This window comes from Heterodontus francisci, chromosome 46, assembly GCF_036365525.1.
Source record: "Heterodontus francisci isolate sHetFra1 chromosome 46, sHetFra1.hap1, whole genome shotgun sequence".
NCBI lineage: Eukaryota > Metazoa > Chordata > Chondrichthyes > Heterodontiformes > Heterodontidae > Heterodontus > Heterodontus francisci.
In genome coordinates, this window is record NC_090416.1 from 19,367,568 (window position 1) to 19,386,511 (window position 18,944).

The window sequence follows — 18,944 nt, forward strand, 5'->3', positions numbered from 1 at the left end:
ATTCTACGGGATCGGCTCCCGAGGGGGGTTTCGGGGCCTGGGTCCGTTAAGCAGTTCCACCTGAGCAGGGGGGGTCAGTTCGGCTGGGAGTGTTCCACGCTGCAGAGTCCCCTCGTCACCCGCAGGTGAGGGGCGTCTCGGGGGCTTCGGCTATGTCTCCGCCCGTCCCTGGAGCCAGCCACCCAGACAGTCGTGATGGAGGATCTGTCGTCGGCCAGCAGCTCAACCAGCTGCTTACGGACCCCCCGCCATTTTTCCAGCGAGTAGAAGAAGGGTGAGGCGCGGTCCAAATCTTCCAGGATCTGGATCTGCGACCTCATGTACACATCTTGTGACCCTATGAGCTGCAGGTCCCTCAGCGCGCCCTTTTTTCTCTGAACGCCTGTCACAGGGCCGGGTCTGCGATGGCATGACCAAGGCAGGACTCCCAAGTCGAGCACCTCCCTCTCTAGGAGCCCGATCTCGGCTTCCTGCCTCTTGGTCGACCCTTTCGCGTACTTCTGACACAGGACGTGGATGTGAGTCTTGCCCACATCCCACCATAGCCTCAAGGAGGGGAAGTCCCCCTGCTTCCTTCACCGGTCAGCCGAGAATCGACAGAACGAGTCCCGAAATCGCACGTCCTCCAGCAGCCGGTTGTTAAAGTGCCAGTACGGGGACCCCGCCCGTGCACGTAGCGGAGTAAACTCCGCCCACACCAAGCGGTGGTCCGAGCACGGCACCAGCCGCATGGAGGCCACCGAGACGCGGGAGACGTACGCCTGCGAAATGTAGAGGCGGTTGATTCGGGACCCTCTTCCTCCAGACCTCCACGTGAAGGCGCTGGAGTCGGGATGGAGATTCCGCCAGACGTCCACCAAGTTAAGTGAGCTGATCAGTCCCCACAACTTCTCCACCGACGCTTGGCCATGCTGGGGACCGGAGCGATCCCCCACCTCGAGGGTGCAGTTAAAATCCACCCCCCCCCCACCCCCGCTATCGATGGAGATCAAGAGAGCGGACACTTCTTCAAAGAAGCGCGCTTGCAACGCACCGGGCCTGGGCGCGTACACGTTCACAAAGTGGAGCGGCACGCTACCCAGGTGAACGGCGAGGTGGAGCAAGCGGCCCGGCACTAGCTCCTTGACCCCCAAGATCTCCGGTTGAAAAGTCGGGGCCAACAAGATAGCCACCCCACTAGAAATAGGGGTGAGGTGACTCATGTAGACCCCACCCTGCCACTCCAGGAGCCAGGTGGCTTCGTCTCCCGGAACGGTGTGGGTTTCCTGCAGAATGCTCACCGCGTATCTCCCTTCCCTGAGGACTGAGAGATTGTGAAATCTGCGGTGAGCCCCTCTGCTGCCGTTGATGTTGAGGCTGGCTATGGTTACCTTCATGTCAAAGGTACTTAAAACCCGTCACCAACAGCTCACTGTGAGGAGGGAGTGGGAGGCCTTCCACTCCCCCAGCAACCCATTGAGGAACACATTAAAACGGCGCCTCTCAACCAGTTTCACGTCCGCGCGCTTGCCCGCTATCTTAAGGGCGGCACGGATGGACTGAATGATCAGCTCCAGACTCAACCAACGGCCGAGGGCCAGCTGAACTTTATTGCGGCAACCTCTGCAAGCTGCGAGGAAATCCTGGAGTTCCGCCATGGGGATGAGAGGAGATTCGGTGAGAAGCACGAGGGACTCCACCACCTCACTGGTGATGGATTCAAGGTCATCCTCTGTGCCCCTCATCGAGTCCCCATCCTCCTCTGGGTCGTCACCGCCAGTGGCCGACACACCCACAACACACTGTGGGGCGGAAGTCCCGAACGCGCCAGCCGGTCCCACCCCCAGGATCGATGGTGGAGGAGTCCTCTCCGGGTTCTAGGATGGAACTGGAGCCTGTGGGTACCAGTGGTTCAGGACCCCCCACCCCCCCACCACCTCCGTCCCCAGGCCAATGAGCGGTCCAGGGGAGATGGAAGTTCCCGACTCCGGAAATCCAGCTGGAACTGAGACCGGAGGTGGAGAGAGGAGGCCATCTCCCGCTCTGCCAGCACCCACAGGCCCAGCAGATGGGGCAGCATTTTCAGTTATAACCGGGGTCGGGTGTCTTCTGGTTGGGAGTGGATTCCGGCAGGGAGGACCGACCCTTTAGGGCCTCGCCCTCCCCTCTGCTCAGGGCACCCGACCTAGTGGCAGAATGGGAGGCTTCTCCAGGAACGTCCCCAGACTCCCCCACCACAAGTAGGTCTCCACTTGCTCCCATAGGAGGGGCTGTATGTAGAGGGGCCTCCCCCTCCCCATCATCCTGAGGAATAGGGAGCTCCTGCCCACACTTTGCAGCCTTGTTGGTGGTGGCAGGGGGAACCTGGGGACCTGAACCAGGAGACAGCTCCCCACCATCACCCCCCCCCCCCACCCCCCCAACAGATGGGCCCTGCAACACAGGGCGCTGAGTTACCTCCGTGGAGGGGTGCCTTCTCTTTCCCGCTCGGGCTCAGAGGCCTCCGCACCCTCTTTTTTTAGTTACTCTGGTCCTGAGCCCAGCCCTGGGACAAGTGAATTCCCTGGGAGCAGGCTCGGGTTGTGTCATTGTGCCCAGGGGACAAGCTTTGCGGTGTTTATTTTTCCTCTGCACCTTCCTTCCACACGGATGGGCACTCCCCTCCCTGCTGGCCGGAACCGACTGAGGTCTGTAGGATGTGTGGGGGGAGTGGGAGGAGGTGCAGTGGTGCCACCCTGGGCCAAGGTGGAGTGGCAGCTGTGTGATTGGGGCAGTTCTTACGAACATGCCCCACCCCCTTGCAGATGTGGCACCGTGCCCCTTCCGAGGTCCAGAAGAAGCCGTAGGCCGTCCCGTGGAACTCTACATCGAAATGGCCCTCCAAGACCACCTCCCGCGCCGGCTGCATAAATAGATGGCAGCGGAAGGAATAGACATGTTGGAGGCTGTGCTCCCGAAGACCAAGCAGGATTGGGGCGAACCCCGACCTTACCTCCCCCAGATGGTGCAGGTGGGGGAGGAGGAGCTCACTGGGAATAAAGGGTGGGACATTGGATAGCATTATCCACTGCGCAGTGGTCCCCAGAGGGTCCACCGGCAGGAAAGTCCCACTCACACTGAGCCCTTTATTCAGGGCCAGGGACACTGCCCGCTCGGTCTTCAGGAAAAACACAGCCTTCCCGTACGTTTTTGAGGCTGCCACAATGGCCGAGGGGTTGACAACCTCGGCCATTGCCTTTACACAGGCCTCTATAGACATATTGGGGTGGGTGTAATATTGTTGTCAATATTTTAAACGGTGACGGGGCCACAGGAGCAGCTGCTGCAGCATAGGAAGGCCCCGCCACCGAACAAGACTGTGAAGCCATGGGGTAGAAGAGTCACACCCAATATTGAGAGAAAAAAAAATAAAAATTGAAATCGAGAGAAAGGAATAACAAATTATCCCAAAAAGCACAGACTGGAGGGTATGGCTAGGGAGAGAGGCTGAAGGAGAGGAGGGTCAGGAGGAATCAGTCTCTTTGCCGGTGTTAATTCAGGCAGTCCTTTTGCTGGTCTTCCAGTTGGTGGTGGGAGGGTGTGCGATGTCTTCACCTGGGACAGCTGTAGCTGCCCAGACACACTCTGCTTCCGATGTGGTTTACACAGTTAAGAGAAAGTCTCTTCACCTGGGCAGCTCCAGCTATCCCAGGCTAGCTCATTGGGGTGGGGAGGGAGCTCCTATTCAATGCTGTTAATCACGGGAGCTCCCTGTTCAAACAAGCAACCCCACCCAAGGTCTTCCGGTCTCTTCCTTTCCCCCTCCCCACAACAATCAATGAAAGGGCTACAAAACCCAAACTCACAAGAGCTGTCAGTTCTTCTGGCCTCCTGTTTTCTTCTTACAAAATAAAGACAGATGGAAACCCTTTCTTTCAATCTCAGTGTCTCCCTCATGCAGCAGTCACACAGCTTCCAGCCTCTGCACAGAGCAACAGTCAGCTGAACCTCATTAACCACTCAGCACCTCCAATTAGACAGCAGCCAACCCCCGTACTGTACCTGTCCTGGGAGTGTTTGATGGGGACAGTGCAGAGGGAGATTTACTCTGTATCTAACCCTGTTTTTTTTTTTTTTTTCTTTTTTTTTTCCCCACAAGGTGACCTTTATACCCCAGGCCCCTTTTATATTTTTCACATCGAGGGGGCCTTTATCCCTCAGGCCCCCTTTATGTACATATTTACAGTTTTAAAATAACTTTATTAAAACAGATAAATAAACAAAAAACTCAAATTAAAATGCCATTCTCGGCGTCGACAATGCACTCCAGTCCCTGCGGTGCCCACCGGTCGCGGAAGGCCTCAAGCGTACCGGCGGACACCGCATGCTCCTTTTCCAGGGACACCCGGGCGCGAACGTAACCGCGGAAGAGGGGCAGGCAATCGGGGAGGACGGACCCCCCGACGGCCCGCAACCTGGACCTGTGAATTGCCACCTTGGCCAGGCCCAGGAGCAGACCGACGAGGAGATCCTCCTCCCGGCCCAAGCCCCTCCGCACCAGGTGCCCAAAGATCAGGAGCGTGGGACTGAAGTGCAGCCAGAATTTGAGGAGCAGCCCCTTCAGATACTCAAATAGGGGCTGCAACCTCGCACACTCCATATAAATGTGGAACACGGACTCGTCCAGGCCGCAGAAAGTACAGGTGGCCTGGGAGTCCGTGAACCTACTTAAAAGCCTATTGCACGGGACTGCTCTGTGCAGCACCCTCCACCCCAGGTCCCCGATGTAAAGGGGGAAGACTGCCGCGTAGAGAGACCTCCATCGGGGTTTCCCCTCGCCGCCAAATGACAACGCGGACCGCCAGGGCGTGTCCGGCCAGCTGACGAGGGCGAGGAAGTGGAGAGTGTGCAGGAGCAGCCCGTACAGGAAACCCCTCCGCGCCGATTGGAATGGCACGGAGGGCATTCCCGAGAGGCGGCTCGGGTTGTGCGGGACCGGCTCCCGAGGAGGGTTTCGGGGCCTGGGTCCGATGAGCAGTTCCGGCCCAGCGGGGGTCAGCTCGGCCGGGATCGCTCCGCACTCCCGAGCCCCCTCGCCACCCGCAGTGAGGGGCGTCCCGGGGGTTTCGGCTACTCCTCCGCCCGCCGGACCGTCCCCGGAGTCGGCCGCCCGGACAGCCGAGGCGCTCTCCTCCGCCGGCGGGGGAGCGCCCTGACTGGAGGCGACCATGTTCCAGACTCGGAAAAGATCCCGGTAAAAGACAGGCAACTCCCTCAGAGAGGCGCGGCTAACGGACTCCACCGGGAGCTGCGTGTCGTCTTGAAGGCAGTGACACTGGCGGAAAAAATACGTCGCCAGCCCACACCATCTGGGAGGACGCTCGACGTACAGGTATCTCTGCAGGGTCTGAAGGCGGAGAGTCGCAGCCTGGGTGCGGACGCACACCAGCGACTGACCGCCCTCCTCGATCGGGAGACTCAGGACCGCGGCAGAGACCCAGTGTTTCCTCTTGCCCCAGAAGAAATCGACGAGTTTCTTCTGGATCTTGGTGGCAAATACAGGGGGCGGGGCCAAAGTGACCAACCGGTACCACAGCATGGAGGCCACCAGTTGGTTTATGACCAACGCTCGGCCCCTGTAGGAAAGCATTCGGAGCAGTCCTGTCCAGCGCCCCAGCCGAGCGGTGACTTTCGCCTCCAACTCCTGCCAGTTTGCCGGCCAGGCTTCCTCAGCGGGACTAAGGTGGACTCCCAGATACAGGAGGTGCGTGGTGCTCCACGCAAAAGGTGTCATCTCCTCCGGCAGGGAGTCCACCCGCCACTGACCAACCAGGAGTCCGGAACATTTCTCCCAATTGATCCTCGCGGAGGACGCGGCAGAAAAGGTCTGCTGGCAGTCGCGCATCCTCCGCAAGTCAACGGGATCTGTGATTGCGAGGAGCACGTCGTCGGCGTAAGCCGAGAGGACGACCCGCATGGCCGGCTCGCGCAGAGCCAATCCCGTCAACCTCCTGCGAAGCAGGCACAGGAAGGGCTGCACGCAGATGGTATACAATTGGCCGGGCATGGGGCACCCCTGACGCACTCTTCTCCCAAATCGAAGGGGCGCCGTCAAGGACCCGTTAACTTTGACTAGACACTCTGCGGCGGCGTATAAAAGTCGGACCCGGGCCACAAAATGCGGCCCGAGTCCGAAAGCGCGCAGAGTCCCGAAAAGGTAATCGTGATCCACCCTGTCGAACGCCTTCTCCTGATCGAGGGAGAGAAAGGCGACCGACTGACCAGTCCTCTGGGAAAGATGGATCAGGTCCCGGACCAGGTGGATGTTGTCCTGGATGGACCGGCCCGGGACCGTGCAGGACTGGTCGGGGTGGATCATGTGGGCCAGCACGGAGCCCAGGCGGGTAGACATAGCCCGGGCAAAGATCTTATAATCCGTGCTGAGGAGGGAGACCGGACGCCAGTTTTTAAGCAGGCGGAGATCGCCCCTCTTCGGCAGCAGGACGATGACCGCCCTGCGCCACGAGAGGGGCATCTCCCCGGTCGCCAGGCTTTCCCCCAGGACCCGCGCGTAATCGTCCCCCAGGACGTCCCAGAACGCCCTGAGGAACTCCACGGTCAACCCATCCAGCCCTGGGGATTTGCCCCTCGAGAGCTGGTGGAGGGCGCCAGTCAGCTCCGCCAACGTGAGCGGAGCCTCCAATCCTTCGGCGCCCTCCGGGCTGACCTGCGGCAGGTCCTCCCACAAAACTCTGCGCGCATCCTCACTGGACGGATCCGGAGAGAACAACGCACTGTAATACGTCCGGACCAGGAGGCCCATTCCCTCCGGATCCGTGATGGAGGATCCGTCGTCGGCCAGCAGCTCAACGAGCTGCTTACGGACCCCCCGCCATTTTTCCAGCGAGTAGAAGAAGGGTGAGGCGCGGTCCAAATCTTCCAGGATCTGGATCCGCGACCTCACGTACGCGCCTCGGGACCCTATGAGCTGCAGGTTCCTCAGCGCGCCCTTCTTCTCTTTGTACGCCTGCCACAGGGCCGGGTCCGCGACGGCATGACCGAGGCGGGATTCCAAGTCGAGCACCTCCCTCTCAAGGCGCCCGATCTCGGCTTCCCGCCTTTTGGTCGACCCCTTCGCGTACTCCTGACAGAAGACGCGGATGTGAGTCTTGCCCACATCCCACCATAGCCTCAAGGAGGGGAAGCCCCCCTGCTTCCTTCTCCAGTCGGCCCAGAATCGACAGAACGAGTCCCGAAATCGCACGTCCTCCAGCAGCCGGTTGTTAAAGTGCCAGTACGCGGACCCCGCCCGCGTGCGGAGCGGAGTGAACTCCGCCCACACCAGGCGGTGGTCCGAGCACGGCACCAGCCGCATGGAGGCCGCCGAAACGCGGGAGACGTACGCCTGCGAAATGTAGAGGCGGTCGATTCGCGACCCCCCTCCTCCAGACCTCCACGTGAAGGCGCTGGAGTCGGGATGGAGATTCCGCCAGACGTCCACCAAGTTAAGGGAGCTGATCAGTCCCCTCAACTTCTCCACCGACGCTTGGCCGCGCTGGGGACCGGAGCGATCCCCCACCTCGAGGGTGCAGTTAAAATCCCCCCCGAGGATGATGCACTCGCCGCTATCGATGGAGCTCAAGAGAGCGGACACTTCTTCAAAGAAGCGCGCTTGCAAAGTGCCGGGCCTGGGCGCGTACACGTTCACAAAGTGGAGCGGCACGCTACCCAGGCGAACGGCGAGGTGGAGCAAGCGGCCCGGCACTAGCTCCTTGACCCCCAAGATCTCCGGCTGAAAAGTCGGGGCCAACAAGATAGCCACCCCACTAGAAATAGGGGTGAGGTGACTCATGTAGACCCCACCCTGCCACTCCAGGAGCCAGGTGGCTTCGTCTCCCGGAACGGTGTGGGTTTCCTGCAGAAAGCTCACCGCGTATCTCCCTTCCCTAAGGACTGAGAGATTGTGAAATCTGCGGTGAGCCCCTCTGCTGCCGTTGATGTTGAGGCTGGCTATGGTTATCTTCATGTCAAAGGTACTTAAAACCCGTCACCAACAGCTCACTGTGAGGAGGGAGTGGAAGTGCACCTGGCCCTCCACTCCCCCAGCAACCCATTGAGGAACACATTAAAACGGCGCCTCTCAACCAGTTTCACGTCCGCGCGCTTGCCCGCTATCTTAAGGGCAGCACGGACGGACTGGATGATCAGCGCCAGATTCGACCAACGGTCGAGGGCCAGCTGAACTTTATTGCGGCAACCCCTGCAAGCCGCGAGGAAATCCCGGAGTTCCGCCGTGGGGATGAGAGGAGATTCGGTGGGAGGCACGAGGGACTCCACCACCTCACTGGCGATGGAATCAAGATCATCCTCCGTGCCCCGCACCGAATCCCCATCCTCCTCCGGGTCGTCACCGCCAGCGGCCAACACATCCACCACACACTGTGGGGCGGACGTCCCGGCCGCGCCAGCTGGTCCCGCCTCCGTCACGATCCCACCCCCAGGATCGATAGCGGAGGAGTCCTCTCTGGGTTCTATTGTGAAACTGGAGCCTGTAGGCACCAGCGGCTCAGGACCCCCCTCCACCTCCGTCCCCAGGGCAATGAGTGGTCCAGGGGAGACAGAAGTTCCCGACTCCGGGAAACCAGCCGGAGCCGAGATTGGAGGCGGAGGGAGGAGGCTATCTCCCGCTCCGCCAGCACCCACAGGCCCAGCAGGTGGGGCAGCATTCTCAGTTATAACTGGGTCGGGTGTCTCCTGGTTGGTGGTGGACTCCGGCTGGGAGGCCCAACCCTCTGGGGCCTCGCCCTCCCCTTCATTCAGGACACCTGACCCAGTAGCAGTGGCAGAATGGGCGGCTTCCCCAGGCTCCCCCACCACAAGCAGGGCCCCACTTACTCCTTCAGGAGGGGCCTCATGTACCGGGGCCATCCCCTCCCCTCCATCCTGAGGAATAGGGAGCACCTGCCCGGACTTTGCAGCCTTGGTGGTGGCGGTAGGGGAAACCTGGGGACCCGAAACAGGAGACAGCTCCCCTCCAACAGATGGGCCCTGCGCCTCAGGGCCCCTTGTTACCTCTGTGGAGGGGTGCCTTCTCCTCTTTTTCCCAGTTGTGTGCGGAGGCTCAGAGACCTCCATATCATCAGAGGCCTCCACCTCCACACTCTCCTTTTTTTTATTCACCCTGGGCCTGAGCCCAGCCCTGGGGCAAGTTGACTTCCCGAGATCGGGCCTTGGGCTGAGCTCAGGCTCGGGTAGTGTCACGGTGTCCAGGGGATGCGCCTCTCGATGTTTATTTCTCCTCCGCGCCTTCCTTCCACTTGGACGGTCACCCCCCTCCCTGCCGGAGGCCGTGAAAACCACAGCCTCCGGTACCGACTGAATGGTATCTGGTGGTGGTGTAGTGGGGGTGGGAGGAGGTGCAGCATCGCCACCCTGGGCCGCTGAGTTGGAGTTGGCAGCCGGGAGGTTGGGGCAGTTCTTACGAACATGCCCCACCCCCTTACAGACATGGCACCGCACCCCGTCCAAGGTCCAGAAGACGCGGTAGGCCGTCCCCTGGAATTCTACATTGAAGTGGCCCTCTGTCACCTCCTCCCGCGCCAGCCGCATGAATAACTGGCGGCGGAAGGAGTAGACGTGTCGGAGGCTGTTCTCCCGAAGACCGAGCGGGACTGGGGTGAGCCCCGTCTTTACCTCCCCCAGATGGTGCAGGTGGGGAAGGAGGAGCTCACCAGGGATGAAGGGTGGGACATTGGATAAAATCAGCCTTTGCGCAGTGGCCTCCAGGGGGTCCACTGGCAGAAAGGTCCCGCCCACGGTGAGCCCCTTGCTCAGAGCCAGGGACACCGCCCGCTCGGTCTTCAGGAAAAACACTGCCTTCCCGTACATTTTAGAGGCTGCAACAATGGCCGAAGGGCCGACAACCTCGGCCATTGCTTTCACGCATGCCTCTATAGTCATGTTCGGGTGGACGTAGCTCTTGACCCCATGCTTCGTTGTTAATAAAGCAAACGGTGACGGGGCAACAGGTGCAGCTGCAGCAGCCGCAGCAGCATATGAACGGGAAGGCCCCGCCACCGGTGAAGAGGGGCTTGCCATGGGGTCTAAGAGCTACGTCCACCCCCAAGAAACAAAACAAATTTACACAATTTTTTTTAAAAAGCAAACTTTAAACAAGGTGGAGTGGGAGTAGAGGAGGATGGCGTAGGATGGTAAAGGAAAAGGGGAGGATAGGTGATTGAGGCGACTGAGTGGAGGAAGGGAGAGAAAGGCTGAAAAGGATGTTTGTTTCAACTGCCAGTTGGAGCACCTTTATCACAATTAGTCCAAACTTGTTTGTTGTCTTCCAGTTGGGGGAGGCTTCTTCGCCCGGGACAGCTGGAGCCGCCCGGTACTCTCCTCTTCTGATTTTAACAAGACAGTCTTCACCCGGGCAACTCCAGCTGTCCCGAGCAGGCAGTTGGGGTGGGGAGGGAGCTCCCTGTGTGCAAACACCAATACAAACACAGGGGCCCCTACTGGATTTGGCTGCCCCACCCCTGAGTCTTCAGGCCTCTTCTCCCTCCCCCAAACAGTTTAAACTTAATAGTCTTTCAGGTGCCCTGACACCCACCTCTCCAGAAAAATTGCAGCCTTCCTTGATGGTTTCCCTCCACTCTGTATTCACCTTTCTCCAATCTCTCTCTCCAGTTGCTGCAGTTTCCACTCTGTATTCACCTTTCTCCAGTTGCTGCAGTCTCCACTCTCCACTCTGCAATTGCTGCAACACAGGTGCAGCTGCTCCCCCTGATTGCTGGCAGGAAGTGCTCCAAATTGACCAGCCAATCCCCGTGCTGTACCTGGCCTGGGAGTGTTTGATGGGGACAGTGTAGAGGGAGCTTTACTCTGTATCTAACCCCGTACTGTACCTGTCCTGGGAGTGTTTGATGGGGACAGTGTAGAGGGAGCTTTACTCTGTAACAGGGTTTTGGGCGAGGGGGTGTATATTGGACACCTGGACAGGGGGGAAGGGGCAATCACAGACTGGGGTGGTTGTTGGGGATGATGGGTATTGGAGACAGGGGGTGAGGGGCAATCACAGACTGGGGTGGTTGTTGGGGGTGATGGGTATTGGAGACAGGGGGTGAGGGGCAATCACAGACTGGGGTGGTTGTTGGGGGTGATGGGTATTGGAGACAGGGGGGAAGGGGCAATCACAGACTGGGGTGGTTGTTGGGGGTGATGGGTATTGGAGACAGGGGGGAAGGGGCAATCACAGACTGGGGTGGTTGTTGGGGGTGATGGGTATTGGAGACAGGGGGGAAGGGGCAATCACAGACTGGGGTGGTTGTTGGGGGTGATGGGTATTGGAGACAGGGGGGAAGGGGCAATCACAGACTGGGGTGGTTGTTGGGGGTGATGGGTATTGGAGACAGGGGGTGAGGGGCAATCACAGACTGGGGTGGTTGTTGGGGGTGATGGGTATTGGAGACAGGGGGTGAGGGGCAATCACAGACTGGGGTGGTTGTTGGGGGTGATGGGTATTGGAGACAGGGGGGAAGGGGCAATCACAGACTGGGGTGGTTGTTGGGGGTGATGGGTATTGGAGACAGGGGGGAAGGGGCAATCACAGACTGGGGTGGTTGTTGGGGGTGATGGGTATTGGAGACAGGGGGGAAGGGGCAATCACAGACTGGGGTGGTTGTTGGGGGTGATGGGTATTGGAGACAGGGGGGAAGGGGCAATCACAGACTGGGAATTGTGATGCCTACCATGAATAGCCCATTCACAATCTCAAGCTACATTCAGACATGACAAATGGGACCTTGCGTGAGGGACGAGGGGCAACCACACCCCCCCCCCCCCCACCTCCCCCCATCCCCTCGTAAGGGAAAAGGAAGGGAAACTGAGTGACGGGAAGGGGGAATCGTGTTGCGAGGGAGGGCCAGGTTCAGTCTGAAAATTGAACTGTCAGGCAATGGGGCCTCAATCAACAGTGTGAGTCTCTGTTCCAGTACTGCAAAGATCTCATCCTTCTGTGTTCTCTCTCCATCCCCCCCGCCCCCCCGTCCTCGTAATCAGTGATGGCCAGGACAGTCTGTTCAGGGTGAGTTTACTGAAGGACAGAAATAAGTTTGCCTTGGCCCCTGGTTGATTTAAGCTCAGCCATTGTCAGCTCCCTCCCCCTGTCAAACTATTCAGTGGGAGATGAGTGTTTGATGATTGCAATGACCGTGATTGCTGCCTTTCCTCAGGGTGAGTACCAGCTCACTGACCGATCACCTGCTTGCTGCAGTCAGGCTCTGAAACAGTGCCTGTTACACACACTGAAGCAACCCTTTCACCGTCTTAGAGCATGTAAAACAACTCACTCCCCACCCCAATATTCAACTGAAAGAAGTTTGACTCCCACCCAGCTCCTGGCTGGACCTGGAAGCTCTGTCAGGGGCTGAGACTTTATCTGAGTCGACATGAAGAGATACAGTACATATCATTTGACTAATGTGTCAAAAGGGGGAGAGCAATAAGGTTGATGTATTCTGGAGCCTCAGCTTTCCAGCATATATATCAATGATCTGCATGAAGAAATATATACGCAGGCTTACAGGTGGCCCTGAGTTAGGAGGCACAGTAAGTTGTATTGATGGGAGTAGGAAGTCACAAAGGGTTGTAGACAGAGTAATGAAATGGGCAAAACTGCGGCAGGTGGAGGCCTGTGCAAGACCATCCACTTTCATTCGAGGGTTAAAACGGAGAGCATTGAGGAATAACCTGATCAAGCAGGAGATCGCTACCTCAAACAGGGACAACTCCAAGAGCATCTTGTAGAGATATTGAAAAAAGGTGAAAGAGAGAAGCTGAAAGGATACAGGGGCAAGCGGGCTTGAGGTAAGGGTCTGGGCAGGCAGATGGCAGGATGTATTTTCTTTGCACAGGGAGGAGGAAGAGGTGGGGGGTAGTGGAGAGTTTTGAATCAATGTAAAGAAGCAGATTCTGGATTGAGATCATGCACAGCTGCCTCATGATGTGACTCACTCAGACACTAAACGTGTGTTACTGGGAGATTTAAGATTGTCCTAAAACCAGTAATTCTGACATCAGTATTCTGACTCTACTTCGTAGGTTAGGGACAGTGGTCTCCCAGCTGATTGATGGCCTGGATTTGTTCAGAACACAGAGAACCTCAGTCTCTCAGAGCCGGCCCCTCTATGTCCTTGACTTTGGGCTGCCCACTATCTCCAGTCAGTCTCCGTGCACACACAGCTGTCACCAGTGTCCTTGTCCCATCAGGACTCTGAGCTCTATACACAGGGTTTGCCATCAGCTCCAATTTCTTGTGGTTGTAAATTTGGTAGAACGGTGAGCTCCACCTCCTTCTCTTGCTCTCTCAGCCTAGCCTCAGCTGGGGGTATTTAAGGCTCACTCCTCCCTCCCCTTTGCCACTTGCACCCAGGGCCACAACCAGAGTCCAGTTCCCAATGAAGAGGTGGAGTAGGAAGGTTTGGGAGGTCCCCATTCGGGGATCCCCTCGCACGGTTCTCCCCAGGACAGAAGGCCATGCTTCTGCCCTCTGGGTCCAAAGCAGATCCTGGGCAGTTACCAGCTCCAGCTCACTCAATGAGGAGAGGGGCATCCTGCCATATGAGGCCATCCCCTCAACCGGGAGGAACGGCTGGGTGAACCTGTACCGCCTCTGGATGAGTGATGGGATCCGCAATGTACACCATGTCATGACGCGAAACTTCAATCGGCTGGGCCCCATCTACAGGTAAGACTGTGGAGGGGGGGGGGGGGGTACTTGGATTTCTATAGCGCCTATACCACCTTGAGCTGTTCCAAAGCAGTTTATAATCATTAAAGTACGTTTGCAGTGTAGTCGCTGTTGTAATGTGGCAGTCAGTTTGCGCACAGCAAGCTCCCACAAACAGCAGCGGAATAAATGACCAGATGATCTGTTTTTAGTGATGTTAATTGAGGAATAAATATTGGCTCCAGGGCATCGGGGACAATTCCCCCCGCTGGTCTTCCAAAAGTGGACGGGGAATCCTCTATGTCCACCTGAGAGAGCAGACAGAGGCCTCAGTTTAACATCTCCTCCAAAAGACCGCACCTCCAACAGTGCAGCACTCCCTCTGTATTGTACTGAAACATTAGCTTGGATATTGTGCTCAAGACTATGGAGTAGGACTGGAACCTATAATCTTCTCACTCTCAGATGTGAAAGCTACACACTGAAGCATGCTACTGGCATGTTGAAAGATCTATCCAGTCACTCTCACTTGCCTGCTGTCTCCCCAGAGCCCTACAAATGCTTTCAGCAAAACAATTTGCATTTACATAGCATAGTATTCACAGGAGCGTATTTGACACCAAGCTACGGTAATGCAATATTAGGACAGATGACCAAAAGCTTGGCCAAAGAGGTATATTTTAAGGAGCATCTTAAGGAGAGAGAGGCAGAGAGGTTTAGGGAGGGAATTCCAGAGCTTAGGGTCCCCCTGGCAGCTGAAGGCACGGCTGCCAATGGTGGAGCGATGGGAATCCGGGATGGACAAAGGCCAGAAATGGAGAGTGCAGAAATCTCGGGTGGAGGCTGGAGGAGGTGACAGAGATCGGGAGAAGTGAGGCCTGGAGGGATTTGAAAACAAGGGTGAGAGCTTGAAAATTGAACTGGGGGCCAATGTAAGTCAGTGAGCACAGGCGGTGATGGGTGAATGGGACTCTGTGAATTCGGATCCGGATATCGGAGTACGGATCCATTTCTCTTTTGAAAGTTACCATTGAATCTGCTTCCAAGGCCCTTTCAAGCAGCGCATTCCAGATCACAACATGCCGCGTAAAAAAAAAGCATTTGGTGAGATTAGACAGGCTCCTGTCAGCCATGGCTCAGTCGATAGCTCTCTCACTGAGTCAGGAGGTTATGGGTTCAAGTTCCAATCCAGGGCGGGTCGCCCTGTCCGGGGGGTTGCGGGGGTGCGGGGGGTGGTGTGGTCTGGGCTGAGGGCACGTCGCCCTGTCAGGGGGTGTCAGTGCTGAGGGAGCTCAGAGGGAGTTCCCCTTGGGACCATATTTATTCCTGAATTATCATGAAAAAAACCCAGATAATCTGGTTCTGACTTTGATGCTTCTGGTAGTATGCTGTGTGCAGATTGACGGCTGTGCTCTCTAGTTAGAGTACACTCACTGACTATACTTCAAAAGTACCATATAGGCTGGAAGTGTTCTGGGATGGCCTGAGGTTGTGTAAGTTAGTATAAAAATGTAAACCTTTCCTTTAAATTTCCAATATCTGGGGAGGTAACGGCAATTATCCATGTGATGCTGAATCACCTTGACCGGGCTTTGGCTTTATTTCCCCCTGTTGGGACTGCAGTTAAATGGGGTGGGGTGGAGGTGGGGGGGGGGGGGGGGGTGTAATTCAGCTCCTAAACACGATGCTGTCTCTGCTTGAATGTGCAGATGGGGCCAGGACGGAACTGGGTTTAGCAGCGCTGCCCTCCCAGTTGAATATCCTGCAAGTCTTTTATACATGCAGACTTGGTGGAAGAAGCGTTCGCTGATGTAGCACCCGACTGAGGGCTTGGTGTCTTTAGGAGAGGTGAGGGAGGGGGGACTGTGGGGAGCGGGGAGGGGTGGGGGGAGCGCAGGCGCAGGTGAGAGGGAATTGTCTTTCACTGCTAGCACGTTGCCATTCTATTAGGGAAAAGCTGGGAAGCAAGGACAGCATCAATATCTTCCAGCCTGAGGACATCGCCGTGCTGTTTCAATCGGAAGGAGCTTTCCCAAAGAGACTGATGCTGGATCCTTGGGTGGCTCACCGGGAATATCGAAACCTCCAATGTGGCATCTTCCTGAAGTAAGAGTGCAGAGAGGGTGAGAATAGGGTTACTTCTGCAGTGAGTTACTGGGAGCAGTCTGTGTGTTCTGGGGAATTTACAATATACTCTGCTTGTGAATGACTGATGTGCAATGTGTCACTGGGCTGCCTGTCCCTTTGGGGCTCATTTTGCTGTAGGTATTCTCTGGTCAGTTGGAGTTTAATTGAAAAAGCAGAGCAGTCAATTAACTGGGAGCCTGGAATTTACAGGTAGCTGTGAACTCACCTCCTCAGTAATAACCCAGTCAGTGAAGAGACTGCCTTTCACATTAACTCGCCTCCTCAGTAATAATCCAGTCAGTGAAGAGACTGCCTTTCACATTAACTCACCTCCTCAGTAATAACCCAGTCAGTGAAGAGACTGCCTTTCACATTAACTCACCTCCTCAGTAATAACCCAGTCAGTGAAGAGACTGCCTTTCACATTAACTCACCTCAGTAATAACCCAGTCAGTGAAGAGACTGCCTTTCACGTTAACTCACCTCAGTAATAATCCAGTCAGTGAAGAGACTGCCTTTCACATTAACTCACCTCAGTAATAATCCAGTCAGTGAAGAGACTGCCTTTCACATTAACTCACCTCCTCAGTAATAACCCAGTCAGTGAAGAGACTGTCTTTCACATTAACTCACCTCAGTAATAATCCAGTCAGTGAAGAGACTGCCTTTCACATTAACTCACCTCCTCAGTAATAACCCAGTCAGTGAAGAGACTGCCTTTCACATTAACTCACCTCAGTAATAACCCAATCAGTGAAGAGACTGCCTTTCACATTAACTCACCTCAGTAATAACCCAGTCAGTGAAGAGACTGCCTTTCACGTTAACTCACCTCAGTAATAACCCAGTCAGTGAAGAGACTGCCTTTCACGTTAACTCACCTCAGTAATAATCCAGTCAGTGAAGAGACTGCCTTTCACATTAACTCACCTCAGTAATAATCCAGTCAGTGAAGAGACTGCCTTTCACATTAACTCACCTCCTCAGTAATAACCCAGTCAGTGAAGAGACTGTCTTTCACATTAACTCACCTCAGTAATAATCCAGTCAGTGAAGAGACTGCCTTTCACATTAACTCACCTCCTCAGTAATAACCCAGTCAGTGAAGAGACTGCCTTTCACATTAACTCACCTCAGTAATAACCCAGTCAGTGAAGAGACTGCCTTTCACATTAACTCACCTCAGTAATAACCCAATCAGTGAAGAGACTGCCTTTCACATTAACTCACCTCAGTAATAACCCAGTCAGTGAAGAGACTGCCTTTCACATTAACTCACCTCAGTAATAACCCAGTCAGTGAAGAGACTGCCTTTCACGTTAACTCACCTCAGTAATAATCCAGTCAGTGAAGAGACTGCCTTTCACATTAACTCACCTCAGTAATAATCCAGTCAGTGAAGAGACTGCCTTTCACATTAACTCACCTCCTCAGTAATAACCCAGTCAGTGAAGAGACTGCCTTTCACATTAACTCACCTCAGTAATAATCCAGTCAGTGAAGAGACTGCCTTTCACATTAACTCACCTCCTCAGTAATAACCCAGTCAGTGAAGAGACTGCCTTTCACATTAACTCACCTCAGTAATAACCCAGTCAGTGAAGAGACTGCCTTTCACATTAACTCACCTCCTCAGTAATAATCCAGTCAGTGAAGAGACTGCCTTTCACATTAACTCACCTCCTCAGTAATAACACAGTCAGTGAAGAGACTGCCTTTCACATTAACTCACCTCAGTAATAACCCAGTCAGTGAAGAGACTGCCTTTCACATTAACTCACCTCAGTAATAACACAGTCAGTGAAGAGACTGCCTTTCACATTAACTCACCTCCTCAGTAATAACCCAGTCAGTGAAGAGACTGCCTTTCACATTAACTCACCTCAGTAATAATCCAGTCAGTGAAGAGACTGCCTTTCACATTAACTCACCTCAGTAATAATCCAGTCAGTGAAGAGACTGCCTTTCACATTAACTCACCTCAGTAATAACCCAGTCAGTGAAGAGACTGCCTTTCACATTAACTCACCTCCTCAGTAATAACCCAGTCAGTGAAGAGACTGCCTTTCACATTAACTCACCTCAGTAATAATCCAGTCAGTGAAGAGACTGCCTTTCACATTAACTCACCTCAGTAATAACCCAGTCAGTGAAGAGACTGCCTTTCACGTTAACTCACCTCAGTAATAATCCAGTCAGTGAAGAGACTGCCTTTCACATTAACTCACCTCAGTAATAACCCAGTCAGTGAAGAGACTGCCTTTCACATTAACTCACCTCAGTAATAACCCAGTCAGTGAAGAGACTGCCTTTCACATTAACTCACCTCCTCAGTAATAACCCAGTCAGTGAAGAGACTGCCTTTCACATTAACTCACCTCCTCAGTAATAACACAGTCAGTGAAGAGACTGCCTTTCACATTAACTCACCTCCTCAGTAATAACCCAGTCAGTGAAGAGACTGCCTTTCACATTAACTCACCTCAGTAATAACCCAGTCAGTGAAGAGACTGCCTTTCACATTAACTCACCTCAGTAATAACCCAGTCAGTGAAGAGACTGCCTTTCACATTAACTCACCTCCTCAGTAATAACCCAGTCAGTGAAGAGACAGCCTTTCACATTAACTCACCTCAGTAATAATCCAGTCAGTGAAGAGACTGCCTTTCACATTAACTCACCTCAGTAATAATCCAGTCAGTGAAGAGACTGCCTTTCACATTAACTCACCTCCTCAGTAATAACCCAGTCAGTGAAGAGACTGTCTTTCACATTAACTCACCTCCTCAGTAATAACCCAGTCAGTGAAGAGACTGTCTTTCACATTAACTCACCTCCTCAGTAATAACCCAGTCAGTGAAGAGACTGCCTTTCACATTAACTCACCTCCTCAGTAATAACCCAGTCAGTGAAGAGACTGCCTTTCACATTAACTCACCTCCTCAGTAATAACCCAGTCAGTGAAGAGACTGCCTTTCACATTAACTCACCTCAGTAATAATCCAGTCAGTGAAGAGACTGCCTTTCACATTAACTCACCTCCTCAGTAATAACCCAGTCAGTGAAGAGACTGCCTTTCACATTAACTCACCTCCTCAGTAATAACCCAGTCAGTGAAGAGACTGCCTTT

General features: G+C 55.0%; 1 protein-coding gene across 1 annotated transcript in view; it reads left to right on the plus strand.

The window, feature by feature from the left end:
• The first annotated feature begins 13,415 nt into the window (after nt 1–13,415).
• LOC137356906 (cytochrome P450 11B, mitochondrial-like) overlaps nt 13,416–18,944 on the plus strand; it is a 29,004-nt gene continuing 23,475 nt past the window's right edge. Inside the window, exons 1-2 of the mRNA XM_068022744.1 lie at nt 13,416–13,705; nt 15,638–15,793. Coding sequence (XP_067878845.1) covers nt 13,416–13,705; nt 15,638–15,793 — 446 coding nt within the window. The remainder of the gene's footprint in view (nt 13,706–15,637; nt 15,794–18,944) is intronic.